Here is a 12,877-nt window from a genome sequence, read left to right on the forward strand (position 1 = left end):
CTGTAGGGTTTCTATGATTCTATGATTTTGTACAGGTGCAGGTGCTGCAGTACCAACAACGCACCATGACCCGAGTCAGAACTCTGTGACATTTCCAGGTCTCAGATTAGCAGGTGAGGAGGGTCAGAGAAAAAGGCAAGAAAGAAAAGAGCAAATCGTTAGCAACAACAACTTGCAATCATATAGCACCTTGGGTCGGTTTAGCTCAGTTGGCTGGACAGCTGATGCAGAGCAATGCCAACAGCGCAGGTTCAATTCCCATACCGACTGAGGTTATTCATGAAGGCCTCGCCTTCTCAACCTTGCCCCTCGCCTGAGGTGTGGTGATCCTTAGGTTAAATCACTACCAGTCAGCTCTCCCCCTCAAAAGGGGATAGCAGCCTATGGTCATCTGGGACTGTGGCAACATTACCTTGGGTAGCATCGTGGCAGAGTGCTGCTGCCTCACAGTGCCAGGGACCCAGGTTCAATTTCAGCCAGCAGGTCACTGTCTGTGTGGAGTTTGCACGTTCCCCCAGTGTCTGCATGGGTTTCCTCCGGGTACTCCGGTTTCCTCCCACACTCCAAAGATGTGCAGGTTAGGTTGACTGGCCATGCTACATTGCCCCTTAGTGTTAGGGGGACTAGCAGGGTAAATAGATGGGGTTAAGGGCCTCCGCAGGATTGTGGTCAGTGCAGACTTGATGGGCCAAATGGCCTCTTTCTGCACTGTAAAAATTCTATGATTCTATGAACGCAGTGAAATATCGACAGTGCTTTACATAGGCGTTATTAAACAAAATTTGACACATTAGGAGATTTTATGGCGGGCAAAGCTTGGTTAAGAAGAGAAAGAGTTAGCGAGGTGTAGGAAAGAGATTCCAAATCATAGATTTGATTTGTTACATTTATTGGGACACAGTGAAAAGTATTGTTTCTTGCGTGCTATACAGACAAAACAGTGTTCACAGAGTACGTAGGGGAGAAGGAAAGGAGAGGGTGCAGAATGTAATGTTACAGTCACAGCTAGGATGTAGAGAAAGGTCAGCTTAATATATTCAAAAATCTGATGGCAATTGGGAAGAAGCTGTTCTTGAGTCGGTTGGTAAGTGATCTCAGACTTTTGTATCTATTTCCCGATGGAAATAGCTGGTAGAGAGTATATTCAGGATACCTGATCATGCTGGGTGCTTTTCTGAGGCAGAGGGAAGTGTAGATGGAGTCAATGGATGGGAGCTGGTTTGCATGATGGACTGGGCTACGATCACAACCCTTTGTAGTTTCTTACGGTCTTGGTCAGAGCAGCAGCCACACCAAGCTGTAATGAATCCAGAAAGGATGTTTTCTATGGTGCACCTGTAAAAATTGGTGAGTCATTTAGACATACCGAATTTCCTTAGCCTCCTGAGCAAGTAGAGGTGTTGGTGGGCTTTCTGGGAGACAAGCAGGGGTCTGAAAGTTGTAGGGCTGGAGGAGGTTACAGAGATAAAGGGGAGAGAGGCTGTTCAGGAATTTGAAGAGAAGTCCCTGGCACTGCTGTCCTGGGAGCCCCCCCCCAAATTACTGGCTGAAGGTGGGATTTTCCCGCTGCTGTCAATGGGATTTCCCTTTGAATCCACCCCATGCCACCAGGAAACCCACAGTGAGGGCACGCCGACAGCAGGACCAAAAGATCTCATCGGTGTGAACAGACAGAATATCTTGCCCAAAGGGTAAATGGGGCTTGGTACAAATTACAATATAGGCTAATTGGATATTTGAGTTCAGATGTAACAGATGCATGGGTTTAGGTTTCAGCATCAGATTAGCTGAGGGGCAGAGATGAATGGCAGAGTGATTCCCCAGTACAACAGATATTTTCTCTCATCAATTTATTGTACTAACTCAGCATTGTGAAGGAATGATCAAAACTAGACTGCATCTCTTCTCTCATTTTTTTCTGCATTGCTCCACAGATTTCCCTCCCAAGCATTGGTAAAACCATTTTGTAAATGCAAGGCTAATTTTTTTGATGCTGAGGGGTCTTGCTTTACATAACATGACTCTGATTGTAATTACAAAGGGACAGGGAAGCAAAAACATTACACAGTGGTCAGAATGTGATGGTATTGGAAAGGATGCAGGAAAGATTCATGAGAATGGTTTCAGGAATAAGGAATTCCAGTTAAGTAAACAGATTGACGATGCAGGGCTATTCTCCTTGGAGAAAATCAAGAGGAAATTTGATGGAGATATTCAAATCATAAGGGTTCAGCACAGAGTAGATAAAGTAAAATTGTTCCCACAGGGGGAAGGATCAAGAACCAGACAACAAAGATTTAAGGTGATTGGCAAAAGAAGCAACTGCAACACAAGGAAAACTTTTGTTTTTATACAGTGTGTGGTTAGGATCTGGATTGCACTGCCTGACAGTATGGTGCAGGCAGATTTAATTGTGGCTTTCAAAAGAGAATTAGATTATCTAGAGAAGAAAGATTTGCAGGGCTGCAGGGAAAAGGCAGAAGAATGGCACTTGGTGGATTTCTCTTGCAAAAGAGCCAGCCAAAAAAAAACAGGGTGGGCTTCCTTCTGTGCTGTAATTAGTCTATGATTCTATTCTTTCAATCAAAGAAAAGCACTAAATTTAAAAAGAGGGAAGTAGGGAGTGATATCTGGAATATCCTCTGAATTGCTAACAAGGTATGAATGGTTGCACTGACTCCATGGCCTTGTTGGAATCTCGGCTCACGAATGCTGGCATCTTGCCCCTGCCTGGATACACTTTCCAACGTTTGTCCTGAAACAACCACCAGTGGTGGTGAGATTTTCATCACCAAACTCAACGTGACCTTTTCCCCTACTCCTCTGATACCTCCTCTTTTAAGTACTTCATCTTGTTTCACCTTTCTATTAAAATCATGAAGGGATTTGGTGAAATAATCTCTGCATGGCTAATAGCAAGTTATAACGTGGTTAAAGTCAGAGCTATTAAAGCACTTAACACTTCCAAGGACAGCAGATCAATTTCAAAATTGCTGGCTTATCAATGCAAATATAATTAGTTAAGCAGAGTAGTTTTTCCCTCATTCCAATTTTTAAAATCTTTGCTCTTGTCTCCAAAGTAACTGAGGGTAGAGTTCCAAATGTACCTGTTACTGGGCCCTGAATCTACTTATTGTGGGTGAGCCATAACAGTCTTTTTAATCACAATGGTATCACACGGTGGCATGGTAGCACAGTGGTTAGCACTGCTGCCTCACAGCGCCAGGGACCCAGGTTCAATTTCCGCTTGGGTCACTGTCTGTGTGGAGTTTTCACGTTCTCCCTGTGTCTGTGTGGGTTTCCTCCGGGTGCTCCGGTTTCCTCCCACATCCTGAAAGACGTGCTGGTTAGGTGCATTGACCCGAACAGGCGCCGGAGTGTGGCGACTAGGGGAATTTCACAGTAACTTCATTGCAGTGTTAATGTAAGCCTTATTTGTGACTAATAAATAAACTTTAACTGACATCAATCCTATGCTTACGCAATATCCACAGATTTACACACTCCGACAAGGGTCACTAAAGAGCAAACAAGGCTCTTGCCAATCTGTTCTTCTCTCAAGCATAAAAATACAAATAAAAATGATAGCAACCCCAATGCCCCACATCCACCCCACCCACCTCAGTTTAGATTGACTAGACACTGAAGACCAAAGACTGAATTTGAAACATTCTTTTTTGTATGATCCAATATCATACAATGTGACCCACATACACAGGCATTTGTGAAAGTCAGTTTGTAAAAACTGTTAGAAGTCTTGATGTGAGCAGGACCCCAATAAAATATACATGCATTTGCACCACAGCACAGACACCGACCTAATGTTTCTTACACTGAAGCTTTCGAGAGGCCAGGATTTGTTTCAAACCTTGCCACAGAACATCTGATGTCTCCATTAACTTCCTGTGTAACTTGAGTGCAGCCTAAGTGCTCAGGTTGTATATCTGGACCTTGCTTGTATAGAAAGTCTGCAGATAGCACAGTAACTAATTCAAAGGCATCCAATATATTCATTTCAGAGCAATCGGAAGATCAATACAGAATGCATTTATGCAGTCATTACAAGTGATTCAGCAGAGATATCACTGCTATTACCAGTCTTGATTAAACATACAAGCAAGTATGTCTCATAAGTTCAAAATAATAACGAAGCAACAAATGTTGCCCAGTTTGCTGTATCTTTACAGAGTACATTGAGAAATTTAAAAACAAGCTTCAAGACAAAAAGGGCAGGAAAATAAAAGTTACAGCCTGAAGGCTGTTTCAGCTCTTCCTGCAGCACACATCACTGCCCAACTGAAAAGGCAGCCAGGTGACTAGTAATACCACAAGGAATGCTTACTGCATTCTATGGTCATTCAACCACTAGATATTGCCTCCTATTTGTATGAAAGCATCCAAACTGCACCAACAAACCAATGACAACACCATTAAAATCATTATTTGGAAAGAAAATATCAACACCCTAACAATCAAATTTCCAGTAAGAGAAGACTAAATCTTTAAAAATTGAAGCTTCAATGTTTGCCTAGCTCCATGAAAATGACTGCAAAACAATGAATGTTGAAATTTGCATTCAAATTTGGAAAAAAGGTGAAATGTCTTGAACAAATGTGTCTGGCACAAGTGTGTGAAAGAAACTCAAAGCAATTTAGGGTAAGAAAAAGGATAATTGCAGCTTTAGATATGCAATGAACCCTTCAACAATTAAAAAGATAATAAGATTATTCAACACTACAATTTCTCAAAGCAATGACTGAACTGAAATGAACAGAGTGTTGCACAAAACATCTCAACTGAAATTGGTTTTACATTTTTAATCATAGATGTTAGTTGTTTTTTATTTGTTCATGGGATGTGGGCATCGCTGGCTGGATCAACATTTATTGCCCATCCCTAATTGCCCTGAACTAAGTAGCTTGTTAGGCCATTTCGAAGAACAGTTACAAGTCAACCATATTGAATAGAAGTTGAACAGTGATTTTTGAAGCACAAATTCAAAACCAATAATTAAACTGTTTAACTGTTGCTTCGTATTGCAGGAAGATCAGACTAGAAATAAAAGTACTCACGTAATTCTGATTTGGGCTGAGTTTCTCTGATAAAGAAACATATTTTTGTATGTATGATGTAAATTCGGACATGAGGTACAATTTCAGAATATTTTTGTACTGCTTTCTGGAACGGTTTTAATTACAACAAAATGTAAAATCAAAAGTCCTGAAATAAATTATACTTCAGTAATGAAAATAAGAGAAAAAAAGGTTTCTTGTTTAAGTCAATACATCACATCCTTCTGAATTCTCCATACATAGAACTGAAATCATTCTTGGTCAAAATTCCTCTAAGGCGCTAATCCCAAGTGCTGATTCAGCCGAAACCTCTCACCAACTAGTATCAAATTCTTACTTCATTCTTGAAAGGAAAGATTTTTTAAAAATTAAGTGCATGCATGTTAGCTCCTCAATTGCTAGCCATCTTTACACACTTGAAATTTTCAGCACATGTTAAAGTGAACTGTCTCCCCCATCCAAACTGAGGATAACCATTTCATGTACAAAATGCCATTTTGTCAGCAATGTGATGCCTGTCATTCATGTACATGACACTGTTTGTTGTAGGTCAGATTTTAAGATATGAGCGGGTGGTCATACACACACCAAAATTTGGATGCAACTAATCACAGATTACCATGTTCAAGTAGTTTACTTTATACTAGATACACTAGCACACAATTAATTGGACCAAGATTTAAACAGAGGAGTTCCATGGTTAAAAAACTTTGCGACTGATAATACAATAAGCTACTGCATATTTTAGGATATAATGTTCAATATGCACTCAACATCATTCCTCATTCTGACTCAGAGGGCACTCTCACCTGAGTCAGAAGGTCATAGATTCAAGCCTCATCCCAGAAACTTAATGGGCACAAAAATCAGGCTGACACTCCAGTGCAGTACTGAAGAAGTGCTGCACCGTAGGAGGTGCCATGGGTGGAATGTTAAACCAAGGCCCTTCTCAGGTAGACGTGAAAGATCCCACAGTACAATCTGAAGAACAGCAGAAGAGTTCTGGCCAAGATTTATCCCTGAACCAAAATAAATCACCTCCTGACTCCCCAAAACCTGTCCACAATCTACAAGGCACAAGTCAGAAGTGTAATGGAACTCTCTCCACTTGCCTCAATGCAGCTCCAACAACACTCAGAAGCTTGACACCATCCAGGACGAAGCAAACCACTTAATTGCCATCCCATTCACAAACATTCATTCCCACTGCAACCCATGCACTGTGGCAACAGTGTGGACCATCTATCGACAAGATAGACTGGAACACCAGCACTTGTAAGTTCCTCTCCAAGAAACACACCATCCCGACTTGGAAATATATCACCATTCCTTCACTGGAACTTCCTCCTTAGAGCACTTGTGGTGTAGGTACACCTACATGGACTGCAGCAGTTCAAGAAGGCAGCTCATCACCAGCTTCTAAAGGGCAGTTAGGGATGGACAATAAATGCTGGCCTGGCCAGCAATGCCCATGAATGAATTTTTAAAATTGTATTCCCATTTCTGCACGTGGGACCTTGCTTTATGCAAACTAGCTTCTGCATTTCCTACATTGCAACAGTATTTACACTTCAAAAAATGTAGCTGGCCATAAAGTATGATAACATGCATGAAACCTAAAGCTTGCTAACATGAGTTTCAAAGGGCAGAACTTGTTAATTATTCTTGAGATGAATATCTCTGACAAGGCCAGCATTTAAGAAAATGCCCTAAAGAAAATGGTGGGGAGCCACCTTCTTGAACCACTAGAGTCCGTGTGGTGTCGGTATACCGACAGCACTGTTTGGGAGGCAGTTCCACAATTTTGACCCAGCTGCAGTGAAGAAAAGGCAAAATATTTTCAATTCAAGATGGTGTGCAATTTGGAAGGGAACTTGCAGGTAGTGGTGCTCCCATATGTCTGCTGAACTTGTTCTTCTGGAGGTAGAGGTCAAAGATTTGGAAGGTGCTGTCAAAGGAGTCTTGGTGAGTTGCTGCAGTGCATCATGTTAATGGCACACACTGCTGCCATGTGGAGGAAGTGTGTGTTGGGGTGCTGATGAAGCGGGAAGCTTAAGTGAATGTTAAAGTATATTTATTAGTCACAAGTAAAGCTTACATTAACACTGTAATGAGGTTGCTGTGAAATTCCCCTAGTCAAGGACAAACAGCAAAGACAATTACAGCACAGGAACAGGCCCTTCGGCCCTCCAAGCCTGCCCGACTTAACTAAAACCCCCGACCCTTCCAGGGACCATATCCCTCTATTCCCATCCTATTCATGCATTTGTCAAGGCACCCCTTAAAAGTCACTATCGTATCTGCTTCCACTACCTCCCCCGGCAACAAGTTCCAGGCACCCACCACCCTCTGTGTAAAAAATCTGCCTCGTACATCTCATTTAAACCTTGCCCCTCGCACCTTCAACCTGTGCCCCCTAGTAATTGATTCTTCCACCCTGGGAAAAAGCTTCTGACTATTCACTTTGTCCATGCCTCTCATAATCTTGTAGACTTCTATCAGGTCACCCCTCAACCTCCATCGTTCCAGTGAGGACAAACCAAGTTTCTCCAACCTCTCCTCATAGCTGATGCCCTCCATACCAGGCAACATCCTGGTAAATCTTTTCTGTACCCTCTCCAAAGCCTCCACATCCTTCTGATAGTGTGGCGACCAGAATTGAACACTATATTCCAAGTGCGGCCTAACTAAGGTTCTATAAAGCTGCAACATGACTTGCCAATTTTTAAACTCAATGCCCTGGCCGATGAAGGCAAGCACGCCATATGCTCCTTGACTAGTCGCCACAGTCCGGGTCAATGCACCTAACTAGCATGCCTTCCGGACTGTGGGAGGAAACCAGAGCATCCGGAGGAAACCCACGCAGACACAGGGAGAATATCCAAACTCCACATAGACAGTGACCCAAGGGCGGGAATCAAAACCAGGTCCCTGGCGCTGTGAGGCAGCAGTGCTAACCGCAATGCCACCGTGCCGCCCATATGTGAAATGTGGAATAACAATTACATTCAACCCATCCTGCATTTTCATAAAGATACTTCTTCCATTCAGTTAGGAGTCAAATACAGTGTTGATATTTAAATATTAAAGTGAAGTATATTTATTAGTCACAAGTAAGGCTTACGTTAACACTGCAATGAAGTTACTGTGAAATTCCCCTTAAGGAAATTAAGCTGTAGAAACATGCCTTCTAAAAGCTTTGAGCAACAAACTTTACAGGCTCCAGTGGACCTGCAAGGACCTCACCCATTCCCCCATTTCCTCACATCCCTGTAATTTTTTTCCTTCAAAAATTTATTAAATTCTCTTTCAGAGACTACAAGTGAATCAGTTTCCACCACCCTATCAGACAATGCTAAATCTTGACAATTGTGTAAACATGTTTTTTCCATGTGGCATTTCTGGTTCTTTTGCCAATCACCATAAGTCTTTACCCTCTGGTAAGTCACCCTTCAGCCACTGGGAACAGTTTATCATTATTTACTCAACCCAAACTATTCATGACTTTAAATATCTCTATCAAATCTCCTCTTAGCCTTCCCTGCTCTGAGAACAACCATAATTTCTCCAGTCTCTATAACTGTACTGTATCCCTGGAACCATCCTAATAAATGTTTTCTGTACCCTCTTCATGAAAGTGCGGTGACTAGAACAGGACAGAATGTTCCAAACTGGGACCAAACCAGTCTTTTATACAGATTGCACAACCTCCTGGTTTTTATGTTCTATGTTTCTAACTTAAATTGCATAGGGGTGTCCAAAATTGCGATAGAGTAAATAAGAAGAAACTGGTTCCAGTGGTAGAAGGATCAGTAGCCAGAGGACACAATCCTCACAACACTTAAGAAGCATTCAGATAAGCACTTGAAATGCCATAGCATACAAGGCTATGGACCAAGTGCTGGAAAATGGGATTAGAATTGAAAGACGTTTGATGGCTGGCACACAATAGGCCAAAGGACCTCTTTCTGGGCTGTAAAATTCTGGGACTCTATGACACTGGTTTAAGATAAGTGACATAAGAACTTGAAGCAACATGAAAAAAAATGCACAAGTTATGATCTGGAATGTGTTCCCTGAAAGGATGGAGGAAACAGATTCAATAATAACTTTCAAAAGAGTGAAAATATGTTGGGCTATGGCAAAAAGGACAGGGGAATGTCATAAATGCATACTTCTTTCAAAGAGTTGGTACAAGAACAATGGACCGAATAGTCTCCTCCTCTGTTGTAACATTCTATAATTCAGGTCTTTTGATCTAAAGTTAAGATAACCTCTGCAATTTAAAATTTCATCAGGACCCTTTCATTGCTCCACATCCTGACAGCACATTCCCAGTTCACATGCAAAATCAATTTCTCTCATAGCTCTGTTCTATGTTAGTTCTGTCTTTGGTCTACTTCTGTGTTCATAGAATCATAGAAACCCTACAGTGCAGAAGGAGGCCATTCGGCCCATCGAGTCTGCACCGACCACTATCCCACCCAGGCCCTATCCCCACATATTTTACCTGCTAATCCCTCTAACCTACACATCCCAGGACTCTAAGGGGCAATTTTTTTTTTTAACCTGGCCAATCAACCTAACCCGCACATCTTTGGACTTGTTGTGTTGTGTTGTGTGACTGTACTCATTCACGAGCACCCAGTGAGAAAGCTAACCTGGAAATGCTTTTTTCTGATTTTCACCTACTAGTGTCATAATGATAAGTGAGGGTTCTCAATTAAATAAACCATGAGCTTTATATTTGGAGTTTCAAATTTGCATCAGATCTTTCATTCACCACCCTCCCTGCAAAAAATGAAACTACAAATAAAAATTTGAATTCATTTTTTCAGATCATTTTCTTACTTTGAATTAAACAATAATTTGGTTAACCATAATGGATACCTTTTCTAGGAGATTACATCTGTTCCTGCCAATCCACTAATCATGTGCATCAAGACATTGTGCTCCATGTAAAGTACATGTAGCTACCATTCCCTTACTGCACTATAGATTTTTTGAGGGGTGGGGAGGGGGAGAAACTAGAATTGTTATATGTTAACAGTTGAAACTATAGTCGTACAAAAAGTACTATGAATCCAAGTTTGAAGGTTTGAAAAATGTTAACAGGAACATGGCACAGTACATGATACAGAAGATCATTACCGTCTTGCACCGAATGGGTTGCACTCTTGATAGCTACACACTTTAACGCACAAGCATTCACTGTTTAAAAGATAGGTTTCAACACAAACCTCAACAAATAAATCACAAAAATCCGTCACTTGGCCATTTTTATAAGCACCCTTAAGACCTTTAAATAATTTCATTAGACTGGGAGCCCTACAAAAGGTTATTGTAAATAATCAGGGTGTTCCATCTAGTTTTTGTATAACACAGGGAACAACGTGTTTTATTGCAGCAGTATAGTGAGAACTTGGTGCTAGGACGAATAAACACAAAAGTCTTAACAGCAAAACATTGTGGAGATTTGAAAGATCCTACACCATTCAAACACCATTTAATTTGATGATAAAATACTATCTTAATAATCTGGTAAAATGTGACTGCCTACTCCGCAGCTTGACAGTTGGAACATATAAAGAAACAGTACGTGGACGTTTGACGACCGTCCTGCCAGAGATGTTTCAAATAACTGTCGAAGTGACATTTGGAAGAGATCCTGTCTACCGCACTACAACTCAAACAAGGATAATTCGGCAAGTGTGCTAAATACAATGCAATCCATCACACTGCATGAGGCTACGTTAACGGAAGAATGGGTCAAAATAAAAAGTGATCCGCTGAACGCACAACACACATTACAGTCGAGAAGCAACGAGCTGGAAGGAGAACATAAACCTGTTCAGAACCAGATTGTGCTTGGCAACAATGGCAAATGCAGCCACAATACAAGAAATAATGACTGCGCGAAGACAGGAGTGGGAAGAATGGAGCAAACGAATGTGAATGACCGGTTATGTTGGGGAAAAGGGGGGGGGGGGGAAGAGAAAGCAAGCATTGATAGTGTTCCTTACCCAAGGCTCCCTGCTCGATGGTCATGACGATCTCATCCATTAAGACCATGCGAAATTCCACCTCCTCCTCGGCGCATTTGTGTCGGAGGGCGCGCTCGATCTCCTGCTGCGGGTAATCCTGCAGGATCCGGCGATCTGTCACGAACCAGACCCGGGCGGACATGATTCGGGCCACCGAAAATAAAAACGGACGGGCAACCCCGGCGGGGGGGGGGGGGGGGGGTAGGGGGTGAGGGGAGGGGGTTGGGGGGAAAAGAAAGAAAGAGGATCAGGTTTCGGGGAGTGGGAGCCGCTGGTGCTGATGATGGTGATGGGCGAGGAGCGGAGCCAGCCTGAGAAAGAAGCGGGGGTCGTCGTTCCTGAGGGGCGGACGCCACTTCACCGCCCGAGGGGGAGGGGGCTGCAAGAGGGAGGGGGAAGAGAAGGGAAGGGGGGGGGGGGGGGGGAGGATGTTGGAAGAGAGGATGAGTGGGAAGCCTGTGAAGAAGAACGAAATAAATAAATGAGATTACCGTTAAACTAGATGTCAGCCCCTGCCCGACCGCTTCGGTCGGTCGATGCCTGGGTCGGGTTGGCCGCTAACTGACGGCTTATAACCAAGCTAGGAGGGATTGGGGGGGGGGGAGGGAGGGGGGAATTAAACGGTGAAAATAGCGGGGTAAACTCTCCCCCTCACAATCACTTCAAGAGAAGAATCTCGAAGCGGCTGAAGGGGAAAGTGATTGTTTTTCCTCCCCCCCCCTCCCTTTCGATCAGGGCGGGTGACGGTTATTCTCTTTGTTTTGTGTTTATGTTGAAGTTATTTCTTCCCCCCCCCTCACGGCCTGTGAACAGCTCCTCAAACCGCTCTCTGCACCCCCCCCCCCCCCCCTTTTCGATCTCGCTCTGTGTGTGTGTTTTTTTTCCCCTCAGCTAGACAGACACAGCGCCAGCGCTCAGGATTTTGTTGTGTGACTGAGGCGACCCCGGGGGAGGGAGGGGGTGTTGGTCAGGCGCCCAGCCTCCACTGCGCCTGCGCCCTGGCTCTCTGCCCTCTGATTCTAGTTCGCGCGCGGAGCTGCCCGCGTGCCGGCCGCCCGATCCGTTCGGCGCGCTTTGTGGAGCCTGCGCAGGAGGCTCTCCAGCACCACTCCGCCCCCCCCCCCCCCCCCCCATCGCGCGCGCGAGCGAGCGAACCCTTGTTGTCCTTCGCTTTAGCCGTTCACGCGCGCTCTGACCCCTCCCCCCGCCTGTGTGAGCCTCAACCCCCGGGGCGGGCGCCTGCAACCCGCGCACGCGCGCCCTCCCCAATCTCTTTGACTGACTTGATGAAGGAGCAGCGTTCTGAAAGCTCGTGATTCCCAAATAAACTTGTTGGACTTTAACCTGGTGTTGTGAGACGCCTTGCTGTGCCCATCCAAGTCCCAAGGTGGGCATCATGGCTCTCTTTAATAACTGGAAAATCTCAGCAGGTCTGGCAGCATCTGTAAGGAGCTGACATTTTGAGTCCAGATGACCCTTCGAGTCCAGATGACCCTCTCTTTAATCTTCCGTCGTCGCCGCGGCTGCTGGATGGAGTCTCGCTTCACCTCATAACCGCACACCCCCCAACCCTACGTCAAGGACATTGGAAAGGCGACTTTTCATTCGTCGTTTCAACGTGGATTTTTTTGGTTTTTTTCAAGGCCAAACTTGCTTCATTTTTTTATTTTATTCATGTCACAAGTAGGCTTACATTAACACTGCAATGAAGTTACTGTGAAAGTCCCCTAGTCACCACACTCTGGCGCCTATTCGGGTACA

The 12,877-nt window shown here is 43.9% G+C and overlaps 1 protein-coding gene across 1 annotated transcript in view; it reads right to left on the reverse strand.

The window, feature by feature from the left end:
* Nucleotides 1–11,258, reverse strand: part of rimkla (ribosomal modification protein rimK-like family member A) — a 61,637-nt gene extending 50,379 nt beyond the window's left edge. Inside the window, exon 1 of the mRNA XM_078238546.1 lies at nucleotides 11,096–11,258. Coding sequence (XP_078094672.1) covers nucleotides 11,096–11,258 — 163 coding nt within the window. The remainder of the gene's footprint in view (nucleotides 1–11,095) is intronic.
* Between the last annotated feature and the right edge of the window lie 1,619 nt (nucleotides 11,259–12,877).

Source organism: Mustelus asterias, chromosome 22 (assembly GCF_964213995.1).
Source record: "Mustelus asterias chromosome 22, sMusAst1.hap1.1, whole genome shotgun sequence".
NCBI classification, from domain to species: domain Eukaryota; kingdom Metazoa; phylum Chordata; class Chondrichthyes; order Carcharhiniformes; family Triakidae; genus Mustelus; species Mustelus asterias.